The sequence below is a fragment of the Maylandia zebra genome, linkage group LG9, assembly GCF_041146795.1.
Source record: "Maylandia zebra isolate NMK-2024a linkage group LG9, Mzebra_GT3a, whole genome shotgun sequence".
Taxonomy (NCBI): domain Eukaryota; kingdom Metazoa; phylum Chordata; class Actinopteri; order Cichliformes; family Cichlidae; genus Maylandia; species Maylandia zebra.
In genome coordinates this window covers 7955290-7970049 of record NC_135175.1, presented here as the reverse complement: position 1 = coordinate 7970049, position 14760 = coordinate 7955290, and the positions used below count along the sequence as shown (strand labels likewise).

The following is a 14760-nucleotide window of genomic DNA, read 5'->3' as shown; positions in this document are numbered from 1 at the left end:
TAGCGCAGAAATGACATCAAAACGTTTCTAAAATCATCGAAATGCAGTGTCTTCACAAAATCTGTGTATGAGCAAATGTTAGCATGCTAACACCTACATGCTGCCATTTTTATTCTGTTTTAGGATGGTGATAACAGCTATTAACAGTATCTCAACCTAATAGAGGCATGACTTTAAAGAGGCAAATAAAAATCTCATTACTGGGAACTTGCTGTTGGCCGCTGACTAGGTTGCAGTTATTGGGGCTTTCCCACATCAATAGATGCACTGGCAAGAACTCTACATTCACCATCAGGCTACTGTACTCAGCTGTAACCAACGTCCACAAAGGGTAGAACCTGAGAAAATGCACTACTGTCAATCTCATGTAAAACGTCTGACCAAGATCTCTCAGTCTCCACCCGCAGAAACGTTGGGAGTTATTTGGCGTATAATGATCTATATGATATCAGACGGGGCGAAATCTGGTACCGAGCAACAAGAAAAACACTCGGCCAGATTCCTGCCATTTAATATCCCATTAAAGGGTAATTTGGCATGAAACCCCTGGCGTGTGTGATGGAATTCTATTGCTCCTTGTGTTCAATGAAATTCCCCACAGGCTTTGGACTGCAGTGTGCATGTGTGTGTTTGTACTGGATGTGTGTGTGCCTATGCTTGTATGAGGCCTGTGAATTGTATGTGAGTCCTTTCAAGCTGGCAGAAGTTTAGTTTTCCACTGGGGTAAATCTACACTCACCATCTCCTACCACGTCTGACTGCCCTCTGTAGTCACAGGGGCTCAGGCCACAACAACCAACTGGCCTATTAACGGACTTTTAGCCAATGGCACAATGGTTGCCAGGCACGCCACTTTTGCTTTGACCAATCGCAAGTGGTTGTTCACAAGCTGGAATTCGGCAAAAGAATGCACCGAGAGACATCGTTTTGTGTTTAAGCTGTTGTTTTTCTACGTTTAAATTCTGTTTCTCCCTGCTGAGTGAAAATGTCAGACGTTTTGTCACTGTCAGAAAGAAAGCAGGGGAACATTCAGAGAGCTTAAAGTTGATTTATTCTGTCTTCTTTTTTCTCTGCGTTTCTGATGTAAGCACAGATTTATGTGAAATCAGGTACTCGGGGAAACATTTTTCTCTTATTATAAAAACACAATAAAACTATTTGCAAAAGAGGAATGTGTTCACTGCACAAGTATCTGGGAAGCGGAGCCCACAGGAGGAAAAAAAATATTCAAAAGTTGCAGAGGAAGTGACGCAAGCCCGAGCTTAAAGTAATTTCTCTCTCTGCTCTGTCATTTGCTCTGTCGGGGGAATCAGATGCGGTATTAAAATTTCATCTTCTCGACTTTTTTCTTTTGTTTCGTTTCTTTGAGCAGGTCGATCAGATCGGAGAGCCCCCGGCAGGTGTTCGATCCCATGAGTCAACGCCGCCTCTGAGAACTTTCCATGTGCGGATTTGAAAGCTTCTCTTGCATGTAAGAGAGTAACACTTCTGTAATGGTGCCAAAGCCCGAGAAATCCAAGAGGGACACCTCAAAGCCAAGAAGTTATATCAGCTATAGAGATAAAATAGTTAGCCTCTATTAAAAACAGCAGGTCAGCCAGATGAATTAATCCTTTTTTGGGGGGAGGGGAGTTCTCTTATTAAAATCTGGTAGAAAGGAGTTATAAGTCTCACTTGGTCTATCCGTCTCTTTCTTTCTTTCTCCATCTGTAAGTCTCAACAGGTGCTTCACTGTGAAAAAAGCCTGATGTTCGTTCAGGTCAAGGGGTTTGAAGTTCTTCTTTTTTTTGATAAAGGCAATTGTACCCGTTGCAGTCGTTGTTGCGTTTCATACAAACCAACCCCCACACGCTCCTTCATGCTCAGATAATAGGAAACACATTTGTCCTCTCACACACACACACACACACACACACACACACACACACACACATGCTCTCACTTCTCCATTACTCCACCACCTACACCTTCAGATCCAGGCCCTCCAGGTCCTGTCCATGCTCTGCAGAAAGTGAAAACGTTACTATTGGTTATGAAGTCTGCTTGAACAAATGGCCCAGTGTTCTCAGCTGAGGAGGACCTCTGATTGTTCTCGCCACAGACGAGCTGTGAGCTGAAGCGCCGTGAAAGCCTCTGTAGGCTACAAAGCTTTTGTGATTTGCTTCGGGCTGACAGTGACTTCACGGTTAGAAGAACATCGGCGTCAATGATATCGCTATGAGACATTTTATCTTATTCGGGTTAAAAAGCACAGCTTTCTCCCGGCAGACTTAAAAACAAGCTAACTGCAGTCAACTGGGGTAATTATTTCAGGGTGACTCATTACTGTAATGTAATGTGCAAAAACAACTACGGGTATGCTTTCCTAAAACAACAAAACATGCTAATAGGGCTTTTTTAGAAACAGAATTTAATAACTTCAGAGAACAGTTAATTGATTCGACTCTCTTCAAGTCAGAAGACCGAGACTTAAAGGAACTCATTTCTAAGAACCGACAATGAAAACTTGGAATTTTTATTTTAATTCAAAACAATAATACACACACTTCTTTTAAGGTCCTCATAAAAGATTAGTGACTCCACTAAGTCCCTATGTAATATTTTACCATGCTGCTTTTATTTCTATTAATTTGTTAAAAAGATAAAACTGATAAAGTTAACTCTAGCTTGAAATGAAAAAAAGCAATGCCCTAGATAAAAACATGTAAAAGTTAGGAAACATTTTTTAAGGATCATTTCCTTGTGGGGAATTCCATTCCATGACATTTCTACTAAAACACAGCAGCAGAGTGGAAAATATCAAAATACTAAAATAGGCATAGAAAAACAAAATCTATCCTCTGTTTTGATATGAAAGTGTTTTCATTCTGTAGAAAATGAACGGAAGCAAGTGTCTTCTTCTAGAGGGAGGAAAATGATCCCTCCAACTCTACTGACTGTAAAGACATTAGCAGCAGTGGAAGTGATGTAAAATAGAGCTGACCTTTTAGGATGATGTTGGTTTTGGTGGAAACTGCAGATTTTTGTACGTCAGAGATGAAAAAAAAATCATTTTTTAGTTAAAAAAAACAAGTTTATGCTTAAAGACACACACAGAGGCTGTTTGCCCTGCTCTGTCAGCAGGACTTTGTGTCACAATCAAAGGCATCCCAAACAGTAGTGTGAATGTAAGCATGATGCACATGGCCCTGTTGTGTCTGGCATTTAGGTCAGAAGAGCTGCCTGTGGGTGGGTGAAAGACACATTTATGCACATGGGTTCACAAATGTGTATACGAGTTTGTGTTAGGGTGCTGGACACACGCTGGATATTGCTATAATTTAATCAAACTCTTCTTAACACTCAAGCTCTGCTAACTAGGTCTCAGTGGTCACAAGAATCTCATTGAGCAAGTCAAACGTCATGTGAAAAGACAGTTAAAGGGTGTGCTCTGGCAACCCAGATAAAGCGTCATATACTATCGACACAAGCAGGGAGGCAGGCAGAGAGACAGACAGCTGGAAAAAAAAGATGGACCAGCTGCAGGAATTAAAACAAAATGTGCAGATGGAGGGGACAGAAAAAGAACAAAAGTGAAGGATGGCGTGTGTGTGTGAAGGAGACTCTTAAAGGGAAAGAATGCAAGAAATGTGGCTTCTTACCAGCCCGATAAACAAAGTTCGCCTCAGCCTCAGAGGAGGACGGCGAGAGCAGCTCATCGTCATACTCGTTGGAGCTGAAAGAGCCGGAGTGGTTTCTCTTTCGAGCGTCCATGACGGCGTTGGCCACCATGACGTGGCGCAGCGAGTCATTCAGGTAACGGTGCAGCAGGCTGCTCTTGTACTTGGGTGGAGACACGTAGTCCTCTGCCAGTGAGGCGGCTTCGGCGGCCGAACGCAGCCCCGCGCCCATACCCATGCTCATGCCCATGCCCATGGCCATCCCCACCATGGAGGAGCCCTCCTTCTTGATCACACTCTGGTACATGGGCTTGTTGAGCTCCTCGGGGCTACTCTGTGTCCTCTGAGGGTTGTCCCCATCTGTGCCAGGATAAGAATACTCATTTAGATGGACTGCAGAAATATATTCTTACACTTTCACAGCTGTCAGCAGACGCCGCACTCAACTGCTGTTCAGAATTTGCGTTTGAGAGGATCAGCCGATCAAAAGACTTGAATTAAGGAGGAGGGGGTAAGATTAGAACTGTGAATCACACAAACCTTTTCAAGTTCATGTTACACGTTTATATATTTATTAAGAGATTTCAAAAAATTAAGATTTTTTTTTTTAATTTTCTAAACATGAGCTATAGAAGTTGGACACTGTTCCTTAATGGAAATGTTATATTGGATGATATGGATTTGTATTTGTTGTGTTTCATTTGCTTTCAGGTTTCTGTCATTGTGTGCAAACAATACTGTCGCAGTCACTGACTGCACATAAACCCACAGTTACCACATATGTAGTTCACAAGCTAAACACTGTACTTAATCAGTGCTAAATGCCCAAAATGCATAAAATGTTTTAAAGATTCCGATCTCTACTACTGCACATGGAACTCAGTCAATGCATTAAGGGGAGTTTAAACAGGAATTGCGGCTGGAGCTCCAGTTAGCACAAGTGTATATAACAATCACGCACATTTTCTTCAGCAAATATTGTATTTCTAGAGTTAAAATAATTTTCCAAGTTCTGCGCGTCCCATCTGACTCGGGTGCTGGTTATTTTGAGCTGAACTTGAATCCAAATACGAGGCAGGGAGATTTGAACCTGGCACTCCTGCCCTCCCGTTGGCTCTCCTTCAAGAGCGGGAAGCACAGCCGAGACTTAAGAAGCATTACTGAATCATAACGGATGGTAGTCAATTTCCTCTCCATCAAAAGCAAGCGGCCCCTAAGTTCCCCTGCAGAAATAAATAATTTCCAGGGTGCTGCTTTGCAACTGGAGACACTGAATTAAAGCACAGGTCCAAACCTGATGAAAAGGTGGGGGGGTAGGAAGATAAAACACTGCACAGAAGAACCAGATATCCTCTGGCAGAAGGGAAATTAGGGAGAAGTTCGCTCTAGATACCGTCTCTGCCAAGACCATAATTTTGTAATTTGGACAGGTTGGACATTTGATTCAGCCGGAGCCAAATTAAAATTATAGCTCCCACATATCAGAAACACATGGATGGAGAGTATTTGCTCTCCTTCCTATGCGCCATCAGATATTCAGCATTTTTCCTGTTGTCACTCAGACAATAAAATAAATCTTTTCACATCAAATCCTTGCAGTATTTTAAAGAAAACAGGCCCCTTTTCGCACCTCCATGACACTCCAGTTCACAAAACAGAAAACAACATTTTCTCTGCACTTCAACTCCAAAACAAGCTGGACCATTTCAGACAGTAAGAGGAATGCACTCCGGGTCAGTGGGGTTAGATCTGGCCCCATAAATAGACTCTGGAACAAAAGCATAGGCTTAAAAACATAATAGAGGGCCTTTTAGCGCGTGGGTCAGAAGTGGAAGCAGGCTGCGGATAGCTTCATAACCATAATATGACAGGGAGAAGAGTCAGGGAGATATACAGAGCCTCCGGTGGTACAGTGGCCTGTGGCAGACACAATGCAAACACCATGCACACATTCTTCTGTGAGCCGCACACGGCTTCTGCTCCTCAAAAATCTAATTAGAGATCACTGACACCACAGCGCTCGTCCTTTCTCTCTATTCTTTCACTGCTCGGGGATATAAGTTGTATTTTTTTTTATGTTTCCTACCCATGTTTTCTGTGCTGTCATGGAGTACAAAAAGGCAGTCTCTCCCCTCTGAGGATCAACATGTGTTTGCAGTAAATACACTACGCTGACAGGGAGCCGCTCATTTGCAATTGCAGACTAGGAGGCAGAGGTTGGCTCAGCAGGGTGTCCTAATGACAGCGTGTCGCAGCCCATCGGCCTCGGCGTCTCTCAGCTGGATCACCATTTATATCCAGCCCAGAACACTGTTTCTGCAGAGCGTCGGGCCACTTTAGGAGGAACTCAGAAGGAGGTGGACTGGCCTTTGGCGCCGGTTCACTCCGTGACACTACATTTAAAATTTTGGGGGTACAACAACTATGATGTAAGTTCGCAGGTCAGTCGGTACAGAGTGCATCAGGTTCGCAGCATGTGACCAGTTTATATAAGAGAGCCATTATTATGTGATATCTCAGAAGTGATCTTCCATCAAACTGACTGAGCAGCACACGTTTTCCACTGTTCTTTAATGCACATTATTGAATTATTCTAACATTCAGCATTCAAGGATATGCTCTCAGCGAGAGACAGAGAGCTGCAGAATAAGAGCGAAAGAGCAGGCAAAGGGTCAAACACCAAATCAGAACAACGCTGCTCATACACACAGAGAAGGAGTGGCCTTTCAAATATCATCATTATTAAAATTCTGTTAGATTAACTGGTGCCAATGAAAATGGATAATATGCTTTGGTGAATGGAAAAAGAATTAATCTGCTCTGTGTGCTGTGCATGGGTGCACATGGTACAAGTCTGATTAGTGCATGCTTCTAATGATCATTTCGGGCAGTTCTTTTTTTAAAGATATAAAGTAAAAACAAATTTTTGATACTATGGACACCGAAAAATCTTGTTTCTGTTTCACTGAAAGAAAGAAAAAAACATTAAAAAATATCTATCTATCTATAGATAGATTGATAGATATGTCATCTCTCAGTCGGAACAACACAAATTTGATGGGACACAATGATCTTATATGTGTTCTATGTAAAGTTATATGTGATGGAAAACTTCCATAAATACGAATGAGTCACAAGTGACTAATATACAGCACGTGCACTGTATCTATGCCAGCTTCCTGGGAGAGAAGACAATATAAATATGTTTTTACAGTTCATGTGAACGAAGTTAAACAGGGCACCCTTTTAATTATAACTGTGTGAATAAAACTAATTAATCATATTGTAGATCAAAATTAAACACGCTAGTAAGTAAAGGGTTGTTAGTTATCCATGCCTTTGTTTACACCCGGCTGGATTACTGTAATGCTCTTTATATAGGGGTCAGTGCTTCATCAATGACTCATCTACAGAGGGTGCAAAATGCTGCAGCTCGTCGCACTCAAAAGTGTGAGCACTATTTTAGCTTCACTTCACTGGCTGCCCATTCCTTTGAGGATTCATTTTAAAATTCTTTTATTTGCTTTCAAAGCCCTCCATGGTCTAGCCCCATCTTATCTCTCTGAGCTGTTACAGCCTTTATACACCCACCCGCTCTCTCAGGTCAGCTGATCAGCTGTTTCTGAATGCACCTAGGACTGAGTGTAAACTTAGAGGAGATCGTGTTTTTGCTGTAGTAGCTCCAAAAGTGTGGAACGCTCTGCCTTTAGAGATTAGACTCTTCTCTGCTTGTTTTTAAATCACCTCTGAAAACCCATCTCTTCATGTTGGTTTTTAGTTTATTTTTATTAGTTGATTCTATGTTGTTTTATGCTGTTTTTTTTAATATATATATATATAGGTCTGTTTTAATTTAATTTTTATGTATTATGTGTTTTATTTTTGTTTTATTCTATTGTTCTTAACTTACTTACTATACAGCACTTTGGTCCTGTGCTGGCTATTTAAAGTGCTTTATAAATAAAGTTGGATTGGATTGGGGAAATTGAGTGTTGACATTGCTGGCTAATAATCCTTCCTTTGAGGTGAAATTAGTCAAAGGACGACCACTCCCCCATCCCAGTAAACCTGGTTCAGCGTTGCTCAAATGGGATGGCTGACGATTCAGAAACCGTACCTTCTGAGCAGCTGTCATCGCTGCTAACGCTCAGCCTCTCTGCATTCCCCTGAACATATTTGTTGTACAGCTTGATCCTGAGCGCCCAGCTCAGGTCTGGCTGCCTCACTGTGTTCTTCAGTCGCCTCCTGGCATTGGCGAACCAGTTGGACACCTAAGAGAGAGAGTGAGTAAGACAAATAAGAGGGAAGTGGGAACGGACAGCAAATAGAAACATATGTTATTGTTTGGATTCCAAATTCTTCCATATCCAGCAAAACAAAGTCTATCCCCTAAGAAAACGTCTGCTCTCTGCCTGCCATCAGTCTCATTCAGAAAAACCAAGCAAGACCGAAGCAAAAGACAGATATAGAGTCGGGTTGCAGAGGAGCTCTTTGAGGCCGAGACTTAAGAAACAACCCAGACGCTCCAGAGAGACACCGCAGCATGCATCCTTTCTGTATCAGTAACATGCAGAAACATTTAACACCATTCAAACGCCGGATGGCCAGCGAACGCAACATTTCATTAACTAACGTTCTAGCTGAGGCGTGCATTGCCCATGCTTATTTTGGACTCGCACGGCCTCCCACCAATAAGACATTTTTTCCAACACTGTCTTCAAGATGAGTGTCTTCAAAAGAGACACTTGATCCAGCGCTCTTCCTTTCACTGGGAATGGAGACTATTAGATATTATACAAGAAAAACTTTTCATGCTCAATAGATTTCAAGCAGTTTATGAAGGGGCTGAGACAGAGGCCTTATGCTAGAGTACTTATTTTTCCGATCCTCTCTTTCAGTATCATGTTTCTTGTTAACTAAGACCATCCCACATCCCTCTGTCGCGAGCCCAGCACCGTGGCACACCAGGAGGACGGTGGCATCTTGTGAATTTGCGAGGTGAGACACGAGACAGCTTGCTTATGAGAGCCGGGGAAAGAATGGCTCAGGGAAAAGAGACAGAGATGGTGACGCCTAAAAAGGCTGGACCCAATCGCCAAACCAAGCTCTCTCAGCCGTGGCTTGTCAGCCGCGTGTGTACCGTAGAGGAGACGGCATGCAGGGACGGCGAGGGATTTCAGTGGTGATGGAGAGATGGGACTGGATTTTCAGCACACTTGATTCACAATATTTACATGGAAAGAACAGGCTGTTTTGCTAAAACATGACAGATTTAGTTGTTTTAAACACCTGGTGCCAGGTGGGTGTTTCCAGGGAAAATGCACAGGAAGTGATGCATTCTACATTTCTGGACTAAACAGTGGAAGAAACGGGTAGCTCTCATCCTCAATCAATGGACAGGCAAAGAAATGTGAGTCAACAGTTAGCTGGTGCTATCATATAACACTTTTTAATGGCTCTATATAAATTAGTTTAGTCTACAAAATGAGAAAATACAATCATCAGATGGTCTCAGCACTTTTTAAAATTGTGGCTTATGTCCCAAATGCCCATTAATTAAAGATTATATCCTTTCAAAAGTTCAACAAATAAGAGAAAAATTGTCTCCAGGTTGATTTGAGATTTTAGAAGCAGTGCATTTGTGGCAGTTTGATGTCAGTCAGCTATTTGATTTGCTGATACATTGACTCAGCAACGCACACTTAACAGAAAATCAATTAAAAATGAATTAATAAAACTTTTATACCTCCTTCATGCTGGAAAATGCAATTATAACTTGCATACCTACACTCACCATCATGAAATATTCCACTGACCTTTGACGCTGCTGCTGGTATTTGAGTGTCAGCTTAAACGCATGCATGAGTGTGTGTGAGGTTGTGTGGTAGTGTGTGTGAGCGGCACAGCACCCCTGTGTCCAACACAAAGCATTCCTCTGCACTCTACTCGCCCTCACCAAAACAAACAGCTCTATCAGGCCCCCAAAATGAGAACCAGATTAAGCACCGTGGCCGGCAGCCCAAAAAAGCCGCCGCAGACTTTCTGAGGCTGTATCAGTGACCTTGTCAGCCAGATGATACTGTACATACACAGCTGCACGTGCCAGACACCAAACACACTCATATTCTCCACTGGGTTTTCCTCTCAGCGGTCAGTCGCTAAAGTCAAGCCGTCCACTGTACTCTGGCATCATCAGCAGAGGGTGCAATAAAGCTTAAAGCGTATATGAAATCTGCATTTCTAACTGCATTACTGCAGATCAGAGGATCCCAAACTCTGGGTTGGGATCACTTCGAGGTCCCGCGTGAAGTCCCAATGAAGTGTTGCCAAAAGAAAATGCAGCATAAAAATACATCCGTGTTACGCAGAAATAATAATAATAAAAAAGACTGATTTCACCATTTTTCCAGAATTCTTATTAAAAAAAAACCAGAGTAATGCTTCAAATTAATTTCAATTAATTGCCTTTCTTGTAAAGTCAAAAAAGTTACATGACATAAAATTCTATTTGCAACTAAGTGAAGTTTGTGAAAAACTGAACTGATAATTACAATGTAACTACTGTATAATCTTTGTTGGTTTGAAGCTAAAGAAAAATGTGAGGCTTTCTTGAGAAATAAAGGAATGAAAATATATAAATGCGTCTATGTTTTTCACAACTGACCTATAAAATAATGTAAATCTAAAGCAGTCATCGGCAAAGTGTTTTTACAATAGTGTGAAGAAACAACAATATTCAGTGCTGCTGCATAGGTGCACAGTACTCAAGATGAAACGCATGTTCCACTTACTTCAAGTGCAAATGAAAATACAGCTTTTCAATGCTCTCAACAACAGACATCAACCTTAACTGTTAAACATAACTCTAATGCTCTGTATTCACCGTCAATTTCTTTGTCACCTGACCTGGAAGTTTGAAGGATTACCAGAAAGTGGTCTCACCTGAACCAGCGTCATTTGGGAGCCGAGTGCCAGGAGGATTTTCTCTGTCTTGGTGGGGTAGGGATTGTCCCTGTGCTTGTAGAGCCACTGCTTGAGCGGCCGCGCCATGTCCTGCAGGGCCTGACGTTTGTGTCGGACTTTACCACCACTGGGACGACCCCTGTGAAGAAACGGGTAGAGTATGTATCTGGTATTTGAGTTTGTAGAATCTTTTATCTTTTCTTTAAATGCCTAATTTTTAACACATCTTCCTTCTATGAGTAAGATAGGAGATGTGCCCACAGTGCGTTTATGAGTTAACACAATGCTTGTCTTATTTGAATAAAGACTAAAAAGTAAACAAATTGTTTTGCTTTTAAAAATGTGATAAAATCTGAATTTAAAGCAATGAAACAGAATCAGGATCGTGCTGTATACTGAAATGAACAAACGGTGTTATGCGAGCAGCAAGTTGAGTCCTAAGTGGAGCGGCAAGTTGCCTGACTTTGTTAGTCATGACACATAAAGTGAAAACTCTACAGAGTGTGCAATTTTCTCACCAAAAGCACTGCAATTAAGCCGAGAGATGTTAAAGGGATGTAGAGATGGAGAAAAAGAACGAGAGACTGAGTCAGTGAGGGGGAGAAAGAGAATAGCCACTTGCAGTTTATTTTTCATTGCGTGTCCCACAAGCCGCCAACACATTGCTATGAAACAAACAAAAACATTCTACTCAGGCACAAAGATTTGCCAGATTAACTTTTCACACCCAGCAAAAGTGGATCAAGAACAATGTAACAGAGGCCACGGCTTGAGCCAAACCATCACACAAGGGACGGACAAAAAGCTGAAATTATACTTCTGGTTTTCACTTACAGAAAATCAAAGTAGGGAATATACTCTGTGGCCTGGAAGATCGCAAATATATTTTCTCAAATCCCAATTCAGCAACTCAGTGGTGAGTACAGCTACAACAGCAACTCATAAAAGATCACTACAGTGAAATTACACAAGATGAAAAATGACAATATATGAATTTTCTATGAGCTCTTAAATATATATTAGAAAGTCTTTCTTTGAGTCTGCTTTTCCTGAGCTGTAAAGGACTCAGTCTCACCTGTAGCTCCAGGTCTTATGAACCTGTAGATGTCAGTATGGTGCTGTGCTGCATTTCTCCTTTTATCTCACCAAAAAGCTGCTCTCACTGTAGATGTAACATACTTTAGTCTAACCTCAAAGTCTACCCGAGGTTCATGTTCTACAAATATTTTCCTTGTAATGCAGATCGCTATGAACATCTTAAAGGATATTTCATTCCATGTTCTGAACTTTGGCTTTAAGCACACTCTCTCACACACGCACTCTGTTTAAAAATTTAATGTACTTTGTTAGCCTTATCCATCCCCTGAAAAAACACCTACAACTCACATAAGTTCACACAGAATTCTTTTAATATTACTGAGGGTTTCTTCTTCACAAGGCTCCTTAACATACCTGCTTTGCCCCAGGTTGCTGTGATATAAACTAAAAAACATGGACATATCAGGACATATCTTCACCTACACCTGCTTCCTATTGTAGAAAATATATAGTTTAAAAAAATCAATGGCCGCTTACATGATTGACTAGACCACACAGAGAGCTCAAGGGTGAATTTATTTATTGAAAACAGATGGAGACCTCCGCTACTGAACAAGGCTGACCTACTTATTAACTCTAAGATTAGCTGTGAACATCAGCACCAAAATAAAGGCCAGATTGGGAAATATAAATTCCCTGAGCCCTAGAATCCTGGTGCATTAAATCCACATGAAAAAAAGCTAGACTTTTTTATTATTATTATTACTAATTATTATTATTTTTTCTTTCAGTGCGGAGATCTAGAGCATAATGTTGGGACCTATAAACGACCAAAATTGTGGCTTATTGAGGCCGGCGTAAGTTTCAAATGTTTGTGCATAAATGCGCAATTACGCACTGCTGCTGGTACTTTATCAAATCCAAATGTTAATAAATGCATCTGTATTACAACTCAGTGAGGCTCGTGCACACACATGGATTAAATATTTATTTTAACAGGATCTGAACCCAAAAGTCTGGCTTGGGTGTTTGGTCTGCTGTCTTTAATTCTGCGCACAAACTGGAGCGATAACCACAGCGCTCTGATAACAAAACCAGCATTGTTGTTCCCTCTCTCTCGTTCTGTTAGCTCGTGCTGGGAGAAATAACCGTGAAATAGAGGCACTCCTCATTAGTAACACCCCGGAGGGGAACTCCAGTTAATCCAACTCCGCACATGCTGACCAGCAGCGTTAACCATAACAGAACGCTCCACATACCCGCTCCGCCGGTGTCTGATCGCCTGGTTGTCTCTGATGGTCTGGTTGCTGGAGAGGAGGTCTGGATGCTGTCCGTCGATCACTTCTAGATAATTTCTGCTGCTCATTTCCACCTCCTTCGCTTTCTCCTCAAACAGAACCTGGCTGCTCAACTTGTTAAAGACGATGGTGTTCATCTTTGGTCAGACAATCCACCGTTTTTCTCTGACGCGTAAAATATCAGAAGGAGGGAAGGAAATCCACGGAGTTGTCACAGTGTCCCAGTGTCTCTTCTGTGGAACAAGTGTACATATTTTACACAAAGCGTGCTCAGAAATACCTCGGAGGATGACAAGTAAATTCGCCAGGGAAACTATTACAACTTGACCTTTGGCCACAAGGATCACAAAAAAACAAAAAAACAAAAAACCACTTAATAATGCCAGTACTTTAAAACACACTTTAAAAATTTCTCTGACAAATTGAAATTCCAAACCTTATTAAATGTGCTCGCTCATTTATTTACACTTCATTTAAAAAGCTGATCAATCTGATTAAAGCAGATCGTACCTAACAGCGAAGCTTTGATGCATCAGCTGCTTTACAAACAAAACAACAGAAGCACTTGTGCAGACTCATTATGCACAAATATCCATTGATGTGCAAAGGTATGCGTGAGGAAATTGACATAAATAAAACTGTGAATAATGCGTGCAGACAGCAGATCAGTTATGAGACAAGTAAATAAATGTTATGTGACTCGTTAATGCAGCGCTGCAATAAACTTACTAACTCTTTATCTGATTTTTCTACGTGACAAAATTCCACTCTCTTCAATTTAATGCACTTCCACTTTATTTGCAGGAGACAGCAGGGGAGTGGTACTGCAAGATTTGAACGGTAAACACTAAATTTGAGTTTGTAAAATGTGTTCAAGTGGAATTCACCTCCAAGTATCGTCCTCTGCTCTGTGGTCGCGCGTCAAGAACTCGTGAATGGTTTATTTTGTTTGGTGCTTCCACTCCTCCTCCCTTTTTAAATCTAATACAAACAAACCTACAGCCTTCACAAAAATGTGACATTTTTATTTTTTCCTCCTTTCACCCTCAATTTGTAACTTCTAGTCGAATACTGAATGTGTCCTGACAAGAGAAGCACCTTTGAGCTTTCATCATTAACCTGGCGCAAATTCCGCGCAGCAACAGCACTGAAATAAAACACAAAGCGATATTACTACTACTAGTAGTATTACTAGTAATATTTAAGTTACAACCTGTGTCACGTTTATTGTATTTAGCTTTCTATATGGGGTTACAAGTGAGAATAAAGAGCCATGCAAACTCGGTCCAGTTCATTCAAAGTTGTATACGTGTTTGTCCTCTACATCATCCCTGTCCTGAGTCTCAGTAACGCGGCTCCATTCCTGCTGCAGTAAATCACTGTGAGTGCAGTTACCTGTCCCGGGTCCCTCCTGCGTCTCTCTGCTGTGTAGAGCAATAATCCTGTTTCCAGTCACCCATTCCCTGCTCACATGTTCCCCTCCTGAGATCCTGAGCTCAAACCGCACGGACCGCCGTCTCCTCCTCCGCTTTATCGAGTGGCCTGCGCCGCGCTGCCCGGGACTCTGAATATTTCACCCTGCTCATGTTTCCTAGTACACAGCCTGAGACTGCGAACATACTGTTGATGGCTTACGCCTGTTCTGGGGCCGGGGCCAGCAGAGGGGAGGAGAGGGAGGGGAGGCATCACGCTGCAAAAAGTAGGCTGTCTAAATCACGAATCCACGGTGGAGTCTGAAATGTTACTCTGAGTTGTCAGCTTGTGAAAACCCCCTTTGGCTGGTATTTAGTCCTTCTGTTTGG

At 41.8% G+C, this 14760-nt stretch overlaps 1 protein-coding gene across 1 annotated transcript in view; it reads right to left on the bottom strand.

Annotated features, from left to right (window-relative positions):
* The window catches only part of mkxa (mohawk homeobox a), a 28180-nt gene extending 13668 nt beyond the window's left edge, over positions 1-14512 (bottom strand). The window contains exons 1-5 of the mRNA XM_004568515.3: positions 14354-14512; positions 12920-13191; positions 10602-10761; positions 7777-7930; positions 3642-4019 (exon numbers count right to left, since the gene is read on the bottom strand). Coding sequence (XP_004568572.1) covers positions 3642-4019; positions 7777-7930; positions 10602-10761; positions 12920-13095 — 868 coding nt within the window. The 5' untranslated portion in view covers positions 13096-13191; positions 14354-14512. The remainder of the gene's footprint in view (positions 1-3641; positions 4020-7776; positions 7931-10601; positions 10762-12919; positions 13192-14353) is intronic.
* Between the last annotated feature and the right edge of the window lie 248 nt (positions 14513-14760).